Source organism: Gambusia affinis, linkage group LG15 (assembly GCF_019740435.1).
Source record: "Gambusia affinis linkage group LG15, SWU_Gaff_1.0, whole genome shotgun sequence".
Lineage (NCBI taxonomy): Eukaryota > Metazoa > Chordata > Actinopteri > Cyprinodontiformes > Poeciliidae > Gambusia > Gambusia affinis.
The window spans coordinates 9,295,305-9,307,866 of record NC_057882.1 but is presented as its reverse complement, the minus strand read 5'-3'; the positions used below and the strand labels follow the sequence as shown (position 1 = coordinate 9,307,866).

General features: G+C 38.4%; 2 protein-coding genes across 5 annotated transcripts; both read right to left on the bottom strand.

Moving 5' to 3' along the window:
- Positions 1-69: 69 nt before the first annotated feature.
- On the bottom strand, positions 70-6,541 carry cct8 (chaperonin containing TCP1, subunit 8 (theta)). 3 transcript variants are annotated; one of them, XM_044139773.1, is made up of 16 exons: positions 6,120-6,347; positions 4,970-5,060; positions 4,792-4,871; positions 4,530-4,679; positions 3,935-4,115; positions 3,778-3,839; positions 3,556-3,693; positions 2,689-2,867; positions 2,185-2,251; positions 2,021-2,108; positions 1,812-1,927; positions 1,658-1,729; positions 1,406-1,570; positions 1,201-1,320; positions 849-989; positions 70-344 (listed from the first exon to the last, which is right to left on the bottom strand). In XM_044139773.1, exons 1-15 carry the CDS (start codon positions 6,177-6,179, stop codon positions 882-884), a joined length of 1,677 nt encoding a protein of 558 aa, XP_043995708.1. In that variant the 5' UTR covers positions 6,180-6,347; the 3' UTR covers positions 70-344; positions 849-881. The 3 variants fall into 3 exon arrangements, with proteins under 3 accessions (XP_043995708.1, XP_043995710.1, XP_043995711.1); XM_044139775.1 differs by having other exon boundaries at positions 853-989; XM_044139776.1 differs by lacking the exon at positions 849-989 and having other exon boundaries at positions 6,120-6,541.
- A 1,024-nt stretch (positions 6,542-7,565) lies between these two features.
- On the bottom strand, positions 7,566-11,599 carry LOC122844393. 2 transcript variants are annotated; one of them, XM_044139772.1, is made up of 6 exons: positions 11,487-11,592; positions 10,131-10,464; positions 9,757-10,055; positions 9,542-9,637; positions 8,966-9,004; positions 7,984-8,119 (listed from the first exon to the last, which is right to left on the bottom strand). In XM_044139772.1, the coding sequence occupies exons 2-5, from the start codon at positions 10,419-10,421 to the stop codon at positions 8,974-8,976; spliced, it is 717 nt and encodes a 238-aa protein (XP_043995707.1). In that variant the 5' UTR covers positions 10,422-10,464; positions 11,487-11,592; the 3' UTR covers positions 7,984-8,119; positions 8,966-8,973. The 2 variants fall into 2 exon arrangements, with proteins under 2 accessions (XP_043995706.1, XP_043995707.1); XM_044139771.1 differs by lacking the exon at positions 8,966-9,004 and having other exon boundaries at positions 7,566-8,119; positions 11,487-11,599.
- Between the last annotated feature and the right edge of the window lie 963 nt (positions 11,600-12,562).

Genomic DNA, 12,562 nt, shown 5'->3' with positions numbered 1-12,562 from the left:
AAAGAGTTGTTTTCTAAAAACATACTCTGGATAATATCATAAGCACAAAATGAAGAAAATCCAGGCAAGTAGTTGACAGCACAAGTGCCTTTTATTAGGGACGTAGGAACATAAAAAGCAAACAGAGCCATCTGTACTTTCTTCTTTCACATATGATGTTGATCAATGTAACCAGAGGTTGTCTACAAAATAAATCAAACAGTTGAGCTTTAAATAAACAAGTTGAAAAGGTTTGTGAATGCAGCAGGAACTTAAAATGGGAATCTTTAGGTTCAGTCATCATCATCAAAGTCCTTGTTGCCTTGGGGAGGTTTGGGTCCACCTGCTGGTTTGGCCATGATGATCTGAAAAAGAAAAGACAAAAATTGAATATCTTTTCTAAATGTAAATAAGAGCATTGAGTTCAACACAGCTGCTGGAATCCCTGAAGGTAAGTTGAGGAAAGTGAATTTCCTTGTAGGATTATATCACAAGTTTTAATGTGGCCACATGTTTCCAAAAGGTCAGGTTTAGCAATTTCTCATTCCAGCCCAAATGCTAATATTTATATATCAAAAATCTCCAAGTCAACTGAGAATCGCAAATGTTTTTCAAATGGAATAATTTTCTAAATTCTCCACTGTCTTGATTTACATGACATACAAGATTATAATCTCGTGCTGTTTTCAGTCGTACATGCAGCATGCCATCACACCATTCTCTATTTTGTGCAATTTCACACAGCTGCAAACCTAGTGTTGTTAGAGACACACTTGGAAAAAGTTACATCTCTTTAGGTCTGAAATTCAACATTAGTAGTGAGAGTCCAAACACAACGTCAGTGTTCTGGGAACTGTTCGGAGACCTACTGACAGAGCGCTTTATGTATACAAGTGCGCCCTCTAATGGTGGGTTTCAAAATGATCAGGCTCCTCATCCCAACCGTCTTTGTCCCAGTGGCCTCTCTGTTTGGGAGTCTTGGGTCCCCCTGCAGCTTTAGCCATGATGATCTGGATCATATACATACATATTACATCATCTACCTGGACTTTCTTTATTAGACTGCTGCGAAAAGAGAAGTTATTACCATGTCGACAGGAAGAAGAGCCTTATGAAAGGAAAAACCTAATCAATCTGTTTTTTAATTAAGCGACTTTAGAAGGCAACTCCTTTCAATATCAGCTGGAGCAACTTTTATATTTTTCATGTGTTTATACAGACCTGATCCACTCTCAGCACTGTTATGGCAGCATTGGTGGCTAGTCTGATGCCCCAGTGTTTCACCAGGTAGGGGTCCAGAATGCCGGCCTCAAGCATGTCCTTCACAGCCGGACCTTCTCCCTACAGGGCAGCCACATCATCAGTTGCTTCAAATAGTAGGTTTTTATCAAAATGACTTGAAATTAGTTCATCTCCAACTCTTCACCTCGATGTCAAAACCGATGTTTTTGTTTCCCTCGTGATGAGCAGAATACAGTTTAGAGATGAGTTCGTTCCCCTTCACTCCGGAGTTCTCGGCCAACGCCCGCGGAAACACCTCGAAGGCTTCAGCAAACTTTTTGATGGCATACTGCTCCAGCCCAGGGCAGGACTACAGAGACAGCGACAGGTTATTTATTTAAGGCTGGGATGATGTGGACATCAAATGACAAAACAGCAGAACTCAACTCTCTGTTACCTCTCCAAATGAGGTGATCTGCTTGGCCAGCTCGATCTCTGTGGCTCCTGCTCCGGGTACCACTCGTTTGTCCTGCAGAGGGAGGAAAAGAGGGAAACTGTAGCACCCGTCTCACGGCTGCTGAGCTGAGAATCTTATTCTACAAGTTACTTACCCTGACCAGAACCTTGAAGGTATTAACACCGTCGTCCACAGCCCTCTCAATGTCGTCCATCAGGTTGTCAGTGGAGCCTCTGATTACCACCGTTGAGATGGCACCATCTTCTTTCTCTGTTAAAGAACGCAGGAAACAATAAGTCACGCATAAAAGTCCTAAAGGATAAATCTGGTCTGAATTTGTGGATTTAACAAAAAGAGACTTGCCGTGTTTGAAGACCACCACCTGAGTGTCTCCCACCTCTGTGAGGTAGACGTTGTCGCAGTGACCTATCTCATCCGGAGTCGGAGCCATCTAAGAGTGGTTGACGGTAAGGTTAGTTTGGTTACAGTTCCGAAATCTGAAGACGGTAAAACATGGGTAAACTAACCATTTTGGGCAGAGCAACAGCTCCCACGGTCTTGCATAACCTTCTGAGATCCCACTTGGAGTTCAGCCTGCAGGAAAGATTTAGAAGTAAAACATGAGAATAGGGCTATGGTAGAAAGGAAAGTATTTCCTTTCCTTTTTTTTTTTTTTTTTAATTCAAGGTTAATTCAAGGATGTGTTCATATTACATGTGATGGCGCCATGCATTATGACCAAACATATCTACTTTCTTTCAGTCTGTCTGTAGGACATTGCACCATTGTTCAGCAATTTTCCAAACCAAAGGTTCTGCTAATTTATTGGTTTTACTTCTGTTCTTTTTTCTTTTCTAATTTTAGTGTCCTACACTTTAACACTTAACAAAGAAAGTTAGGAACAGTCTTGGATGTTTTCCACTTGTAACCAACTTTCTCAGTATAAAATTCAGGACTTCTAATTGTTTTAAAATTCCTCCTTTTTTTCCCTTTCACTTTAAATCTAATCACCTGAGCCTCTGTGTTCCTACCTCACCACCATGAGCTTGTACTTGTTGGCGTAATGCAGGGCCATGTCAGCCACTTTGCCTCCAGTTACCACCACGTTGGCTCCCGCCTCCTTGATGGCCTTCACCTGCGCCTCCATCATGTCCTCCTCCCCTTTACTGAAGTTCATCAGCTCCTGGGCATTATTTATCAGCACTGTGCCCTGTGGAGCAAGCAGCGCTGCTGTTAGGAGCCAACCAAGAAACCTCAATAGAATCTAAGCCTTTACACGTTAAAATGCTGCTGTCGACTTTAACAGAAATTCAAACATGGGACTCACAAGAGATGGAAATGATTTGCTATAAAATATTTTAATAACTCAAAGCTCTATGAGCAAAAATAAAGACACATAGACTGTTAATTTTGTCATATACGTAATGCAAGAGGATATAGTTTCCATGAGCATTAATTATTGGAGCAGCAACAACGATTATACTAGTAATCGATGATTATTCAGATAAAAACTGACACCTCCTGTAGATTTTTCATTTAACCACTGAAGCTTTTTTATACAATATTAGAAATACATTAAAAGATGCAAATAGACAAATAATTCAACTTCTTTCCAGAATTGAAAAACAAATATAATGCATTTATATATATATATATATATATATATATATATATATATATATATATATATATTTTCCACCATTTTGGCTTAATTACTGTTCTGAGTATGTTTTTCTTTTAGCAAATGGGCTTTTTTGAGTCTGTATCTGGTTTGGCAATAAGACTGAACAGGCCATGATGAATTTAACGAGTCAAAGAAACATCAACAATCACAAATACACCAGAATGAAAGAATTATTTAAAAAAAAGATTTATAAAAAAAAAAAAAAGTCTATTACCTTGGTCTCTGTCATCATGCAGTCGAAGGGACAGGAGAACACGGCGATCTTGGCGTCTTTAACAGATGTGATGTCTCCCTCTGCCTCCTTCTTAAAAACCATCCCATGCAGCACAGTGGATGCCGTCACTCCACAACCCTAAACGCATTCAAACACTTATAAGAAAACAACCTCAAACTTTAAAAAAAACAAAAACAATATAAAACAAAAACAGCCACTCACCAAAATCTTGCAAACTCTGACACTGTCAACATTGAAATTACCGGACTCTGGGTAAATGGATACTGAGAAACAAACCAAACAAAGAACAGAGTCAGACACTATTGTCAACGTGTTTTTACAAATGAGCTGATTGAGGTCATCCAACTTGCCAACTCACCACAGGCCTGTGCGATAAGGTTGGCGAGGAAGTCTTCGTTACCGTACTGTTTACTCATGACCGCTGTACGGATGAGAGCCGTGACCTCGGTAATGTCATGGAGGTTTTTGGCAGAGGAGCATATGCAGTCTGGAAGGATCTCCAGAGTCTTTTTACACGCTTTCTCATAACCATCGATGACCTGAGGTCAGAGGAAAACATTATGGTGATGGATTGGGGAAGAGCTGCATGTGCTTTCTGCTGTTGAACACACAGCTATATTCACTGGCTACGTTCACTGGCATTATAGGCAACAAAGTAAAAAAACAAGTATATGTGGTCAAACGCTTTAATGTAGTCTCTAAAAATGGAATATGAATAAGTGTTTCCATTGCAATTGCATAAAATAGCCAAATTTCTATGCAGCCGAAAAAACCACCTCATCCGAGCTCAAAAACGTTTTATCAAAGAACATTATTATTATTATTATTATTATTATTTTTAATTGGCATGTTATCATTAAGCAAATGTATTTTCACAATTCCAATTTGGGCAAATATATGGTCAATATAAACACAGCTATCAACAACAATGTTCAACAGCTGCATGTGATCACCTCTGACACAGACAGGCCCATCCTCAGGAGCTCTTCAGCCAGCTCCAGCAGAGCTCCGGCGAACACCAGCACGAAGTTGGTGCCGTCGCCTACTTCCTGCTCCTGCATGTGGGACGCCATCACTATCATTTTGGCGGCTGGGTGTTGCACCTTGACAAAAAAATAAAAAATAAAATAAAAAGTAAAAAGACAAAAATAATTAACCCATTAATTTTTCTGTTAATTTTGAGCAGACAGAACATGATCAGAAGAGAGTCTTCACCTCAAGTTCTCTGAGGATCGTTGCTGCGTCGTTGGTGACAAACAGCTTCTCCAGGTGGTTGATGACCATTTTATTCATACCTGCAACATTTGACAGTTTATTATTTGCCTATCTGATTTTTGTACTAGATTTTTGATCTCTTTGTTTGAATATACTTTTGTCGGAGGAAAATCCCTACCATTGGGTCCATATGCAGTGCGTGTGGTCTGAGAAAGCTCCTTACAAGCTCTGATGTTACGAAAGACTGCCTCTTCAAGTCCTGAAAAGTGCTGTTTTGACAAAAGAAATGTTTTGTTAAGTTACAGAGTGCCTTTTACAAACAAAGGGAATTTTTCTCAATAAAAAAAAATTGTGGTTACTTTTACTATGAATTTACACTAGGATTTTAACAAATATTAGAACTCCAACATATTTTAAACATCTGACTAGTGGCGTTTTATTACCTGTATATTTAAAAAAATAATGTAACTGCGCTTTGTTTGGATGTAAACCAGGTCCAATTTAAAACCTCAATCTAAGATGGCAAAAAAAAAAAAAAAGAAACAGCTTTTAGTGATTCTGTAACTTAAAAGCCAAAATAATCAATAAGCTGCACAAAAAGTTATGTTGTACTGCGGAAAATTTAAGATAAATGACGGCATCCACAAATAAATAGAACATAGAAAGCCACTTTTGCTAAAAATATAAAAAATAAAAATCTTTTATTAAAGGGACAATGAACAATCATTAAAATAAGATCTTTAAATATTTTTTTGGCCAGAGTTGGAAAATGAAAAATTCTAATTTCATTACTTTTAAAAATAGCAGGAAAACTGTTATAGTAACTTTTGTAAAAAGAAATATGAATTGATATGTATAAGCCTGGTGAGATGAGCGGCAATCTACTTTGTGAAAAGTGGAACAACTTGTAAAGAAAGAAACAACTTTATTTTTAAATAAAGGATGAATTTTATGGCTCATTTTGTGAAACGAGCCATAACAGGATGTAATAGACGTTCACAGCATCACTCTCAGTGGTGACAGCTAGCTGAAGGCTAGCTGGGTGTGCCTGCAGCTTCATAATCATTTATTATTGCAGCATCATATAACCAACAGAAGTAGATACTGACATGTACGCTGATAAAGAAAAGTCAACGGCGTTTAAGAAACTGAATTTTGTCTTTTATTACGGCCGCGGGACCACCAGCTTCAAGCGGCCTCTTTCTAGAAAGCTCCCACATGACTGTGAATGAACATGCTAACTCATGGCTAGCCGTAGCTAGCATGCTAACTTCCATGTTGCCCTCTTTAAAGTACTCCAAGAAATCTACAGGCCGATTTATTCTGACCTTTGCGCCATCCTTTAACATCTGGGAAAAGCCAGGGGGCTTGGGGATGTGGAGAGCCATTCTTCGACGTTATGTAGCCCCGGTATCCTGGAGAAGCTATCCGCGGCGTGTGTTCAGCTTTGGGTACAAAGCCAGAGAGACAGAGGAGGAGCAATCTGAAAACTAACGGGAGCCAACAAGGTACAAACCGAATGGTTCTTCTTTCAGATGATATAACCAGGATACACCACATGGGGGAAGTATTGTCTTTACTAAGAAAAACGCTCAGCTTTTAACCACTGATGGTGCCTTTTCTCATAAAATACATTTTACCGTGTGGCAAAATAGTGCTATGATATTTTCTACAATTCAATTCCAAAAATATTTGTATGTATCCCAGAGGAAAATTAAATGCGATTGTACCTCATATCCAGTATCTTCAAATAGGTGTGGATGCTGTGGGGAGGAAGGATCTCTGGTAGCAGTCAGTCAAGCAACCAATCTGAAGAGGCCTCTGACTCAAGACTGTTCTCATACGACAGTCTCAGGACATGCTAATAGTTCAGTATCTGACAGAACTGTTTTGAGAGAGACTCAGAAACAATGCTTTAGACATGGTTAATTTTTCGAGAAAACAGAATGGTTTCTATTAAAAACATGTTCATATCTACATGCAGCTGAAAATGTCCTTCCAGACTTAATCTGACTGGAAATACATTTTACATCTATTCTGACTGACTTGAAACTATTCTACCAAGAATGGGGAGACATTTCAGCTTTAGGATGTACAGAGCAGATACATTATTGAAAAACTTGCTGCTGTGATTACGACAAATTTTGTTTTTATGAAGGCATCGACTCAGGATTTCTAGAAGGCATTTGGTTTAGTGATGACAAAATAAACGACTGCCAAATTGAAAGCCTTTCATTCTGTCGAACAAAAACAAGCCCCTTTGTTCTTACGCAAAATGTTTGAATCTATTAATTTGGAAGACAATAAAAAATTAAGTCAAGATTTAGCTCTAATGATACAAGTAACATGCAAATAAATTACAACAGTTTTAGGTTACCCGACATGTCGTTTCAAACAAATAAAGGAGACTTTTAATGTTGACTTGCAGTTTTTATTGTCCAGTTTTTTCAGTTAGGTACAGATTCTCCCTTCTTCCCCATTAATTCAGAAAAAGGAAGCACAGCGAAGAAGAAAAAAAAGTGTTTTGCTTCATTTGAGGCTGTCACTATGCTAATAACTCACTGGATTTTTCTTCATAACATCATCATCACTGCCATCATCTGGTAATGAACCTTTAAATCCCTCCCTCCCCCATCACATTATCTGATGATTTATGTGTACTGCATTGGAGCATGAATCATTCACAGACCATTGCAAGCAACAACCTCTGCTAAAAATTGCCCATTTAAATATTATCCAGGCTATATTAAAAAAAAGGTCCCGTTGCAAATCTATAAAAAAGGAAAAATATAAAATTTTGGTTTATTAAAAGGAATATAAAAACATTAGGATTTCTACATACACATATAGTAAAGACAAACCACCTGTACTCTCTCAAAACACTTAGTGTTAGTTTTACAGCTACAATCTGAGTATAGTGTAGCATTTCTTTATACTAGTTAGGATATGTAACTAAAATATATGGTTTAAACATCACAATCCCTTTGGTAGTTATGAGGATGTTCACCCTACAGAGCTAACCTGAGACATGTAAACACAAGACTCACAAATAATGCTAAACATACATAGCAGACAAAAATCAAGCAGCTATAGGAAAGTTTCTCAGTACATGTAACAGTGACACCACAATAACACCTTTAGACATGGCTACTGAAGGCTCTGTGTGCTTCAGTTTGGTTTCCGGATAGTGTTCACAGCTGTGTTGGCCCATCCTCCCAGTGTGTTGGAGAGATTTGATGCGCGGCGCGTGAGGTTGGACCGACTGAGTTTCCCACTAGGGTCCAACTTTCTCATCATCGCCCCTCCAGGACAGTTGCTTGAACCAGGCCTGTCAAAAAACACAAAAACAGGACTTACAGTATTTAATTAATCTATCCATCTATAATCTGTTTAATCAATACAGGCAACATTATAAATATGAATGTACATGAGCTCTACAGTTCTGCCAAGAAGAGCAGTCAAATATCAAGCCTGAAATATGCCAGAAGTTTATTATAAGCTGTATAAAAAAATAACAAAAAAGTAGAGATCTCATCAAGACAAACTTGCTAAATTACATTTAGAAAAATATTAGGGGGCATGGATGAACATAGGAAAACATAAAAAAAAAAAATGTTGACCCTGTTTGGAGAAAATCTACTATAAAAACATTATACTGAATGAAGATTATTATTCCACCCTGAAAAAGCGTGAACCCAAAATGAATACAACATTCGTGGCTATGAGGAATTTATATAAACTATGTGGGACTGGACAGTTAGAAATAAGTTTCAAAAACAATATACTGCCATAAAAAATAAAAAAAAGTTTAAAACTAACATTGTTACGGTTAAAAACCCCAAAAGAAAATCATAAATTATTTGCACATGCAACAATATCTGTGAGCCAGATTTTTAATATCACAGCTTTCCATCAGGAGTTTTAATATATCATCAAGTCCCTCCAAGCTCTCTTGAAAACTGTCAGTATAAGTGCAACGTGACAAAAGAAAAACATTCCTTGCTTGAACAGTGAGTTATTCATTAAATGACAAACTGTTAGAATGTTAGATTTTCAAGGCTTAATTTGTGAAGCCACACAGATAGGCATAAGGGGGGCACCGTCATGCATTTTCATGCTGAAATTAGTAACAGTGTTCAGGTTTGGTTAAACATCTTTCCAGGAGTTGCGTTACCTTGGGTCCTACTCCACAATCAGGGGATGTGTGAGCTCCCTGTAGAGAAATACACTTCTAAATATGCATTTAATTAAATTATTATTATTTTTTTTTACAGTGAGGATCACCCATAGCGGCACGTATCCTGAACAGATATCACACAAGCTCACTGTTCATGTGTCTCCGCCTTTATCAGTGTCTGATTGTTTACGGTTCTGGCACTGCTTTTGGAGTTTGAATGTCAACACAGGAAGTGATGCAGAAGAAAAAAAGAAAAAAAAAGGGACCCACATTTTTGTCATTTTTGTCTGGCTCCAATTTCCCACACCCACCACCCCCACTTATCCCAATACCAGAAACAGAGGCACCGTTTCAAACTGAGGCGGGAAGAATGTTGAGAGGGCGGGTGAAGGGGAGGAAACATCACAATCTGCACTGGATTCCGACCCGCCTCAACAACCCTCTGACATTTCTCAAACAGATACAAGAGGATACTCTCTTTATCAGATGTTCTTTATTATATCATAAAAAAATGACTTGTCAAGAGAAACAAAACTAAATAAAAACACCCATTTAGGAAAAATATAACCTTACCTGTCCTCTCTTCGAATTATGTCATCAAAAGCCTTGGACAGATATTTGAGCCTTCTGATTCCACTGGAAACAGACTCCAAATCTTTGTCAAATTTTCTAAAAAGAAAAGAAAAGAAAAGAAAAAGCGACAAAAGTACACCAAAAAGGGTTTAAAATTAGGACTAAGTAATAAAGCATTCAAAAAGAATCCCCAAAAGGTCAACTATGTAACTCACATTCTCTGGTTCTCTGTGTTTGCGGAAGAAAACGGACTTCGCAGCGCAGCCATTCGGACCAGCTGCCTCCTGCCTCTCCCCGTTTTCACCCCACGTACAGACGCTTCAGGGGTCTTTCGCTCTCTAGACCCCGGCGTGCGGCCGGGTTTGGCAGCAGATCTAGGGGTCCGTCTTGGTGTTGCAGCTCGACGAGGTGTACGCCGCGGAGTGCAAGACGATGCACCTGCAATTTCTGGGTCTCGACCCGGGGTGGCCACCAAGCACTCCTCACGTGAAAACTCTCTGGTCCTTTGAAACCTCTGAGGCAATTAAACGAAGCCACTTAACTTCATGCATAACATACACAGAAGGCAAGCTGTGATGCAAACACTCACCTGACACATTTCGCTGATGGAGTTCCTGGCGCTGCGGGAGAGCTTGCGGGCCGTGCTGGGTTTGGGCTGCTTCCGGATTTCTGTGGTTGTCGTTTCCGGGAGGGAGTTTGCCTGAACCGACCGGAGCGGCAGCCGCTTCCGCAAGGACATCCGCAGGGAGCCGAGGGAGGATGACGAGGGCATCTTACGGAAATGATCAGGAACTTCTGGGGAGCTCTCTGCTCCATCAGATTCATCCAGGACTGTGTGCGCCCGCCAGACTCCAACCACAGCTCTCCCAAAACCATCCATGATTTTTTTACCCGTCTGTGGTTATTGACTGGTAGGTCTAATCCTAAAAAAAAAGATCCCAATCATTTTTGTTTCTTTTCATGACATGAAATTCTTAGTTTCAGGAATTCTGAAACTAATTCAGTTTCAAAACCATTTCCACATAAACAAATCGTCTCTTTGAACAGAACTCTTGGTATTGAAACATTTTTAGACAAACTGATGGGAGAGAGAGGATGCAATTGACAGAAGGCAAATACATCAGCACACCACACCACAAATCTTCATGGACTGAAGATGGTGGACAATCTCCAGTCCAAGAATGCATCAACAAACAGCATGTACTTAAACCAAATATCACTAATTGTTAGGAAAGGCTTGATCAAGCTGCTCAGCCAATCTTGATTTGGGTGGTTAAACAATTCAGATGCGTTTTTCACACCAAGAATATTTTCCAGAAACCCAAATTAGTGGAAGAGGGAAAACAGGCGAAGGGAATTGCTGCATTACTTTGAATACAGCACCAACAAGTAAAGAAAAAGTAAAGTAAAAAGTAGAACACTTTATAGACCATTTTATCGACAAATGTTTTTATTTTTTAAAGGAATTTTCAAAGAGAAAGTGTCAAGAAGTGTTAAAAAATATTCAGAAGGTGAAAAATGACCCGTAACAACCTTCACAATCAAGCAGTGACAATCATGTTAGTGAGCCTTACTTTCTTTTGTCGTTTCAGACAATGTGTCTGAGACAATGTGTGTGTGTTGCCGTGCAGACTGCCCTGCCCTGTTTAACTCCAGTCGACAGAAACTGCTTTCCAAACACCCCCAGAACAAAGAATAACTGAGATTCAACGCTCTGCTTTACGTTAAAAGTTACAAACTTTTTACATTCCTTAGCAACCGCGCGTCAAGCTTAGAAATAATACAGATGAACATTGAGGGGTTTGTCCGTGATCTTCATTTTATAAAGCAACCCCGTTTTTTGTGAAAACGCAGTCAATAATAACAACTCGACATGCTACGACTAGAGGCAGTTTTTAAAAGTGAGAAAGAGGAAAAATGTATTTTCACAGTGTAAATAACTCACCCCAAACAGACACTTGTGATAATCCTCGGTGCTCTGCTGCAGCTGCTCCCTTTCTCTCCCTTTTTTCCTTACAATTTGAATTTGGCGGTGGACCACAGCGTATTAACCACATCACCACGCTCCTCACGCTGCACGATGACGTAGCACGTTGCGTTGGTCACGTTTATGTATAGCGATGGAAAGAGTGTTTATCTGCCAATCTGTCTGGTAAGATTCTAGTAGGCCTACTTTTATTCTGACTCACCCTTTATTTTTTTAATTATTTTGTTTTACTATCTTTTAACATTTTTTTATGCTTTTATTGTTTTATGCTTTGCTTTTCTTGCAGTTATTTCAATTATCTTTTTATGGATGTTTAAATCAACAAAGTTTTCATATTTCTTTTTAATTTTGAAGAGTTTTAATGTAATGAGAGTGCAAGATATTATTGGAAATCGGTTCTGCCATATGGTTTTATCTTTAATGATCCTAGTGTTAGTAATTTAGCATAAGTTTGAAAATTAATATGTTATGGGTGGAAGTAAGTTTCAAAACAGAAGTAATATTTCTGCTGACATTCATGGAAAAATTCTTGAATACTAAGATTGATATTTTTAAAATTCAAATACTCAGTAGAGATACAAAATCACAAAATATGTACTGCCACAAAATATTTTTCTTAATTATAATGTTGAAGATGTCCAATAATTAATGTATGCTGTTTTCACTTTTCATATTAGTGAAAAAAATTATTGTGCTTTACAAGACATAAATGGTGCAAATATATTTGAAGAGGATAAAAATATGAATATAAAACAGAGAAATAACATCCTGTTGTGAAGGAGAATTTTTCTTCTTGATTTTGCTTCTTTTGCTTCAAATGTTCAAACAGATGATTATAAAACAACAACAACAACAACAACAACAACAACAACAACAACAACAACAACAACAACTAGAATAACATCAATACAAGAAAACCCAAGAAAATACAAAAAGCAGTTTTCAAATTCTCACTTTATTGCTTAAGGGGATAACAGCATTCAAAAATAATCTGGCCATCAGTGAAATTGTAACCAACACCCTCTTCTTAAATT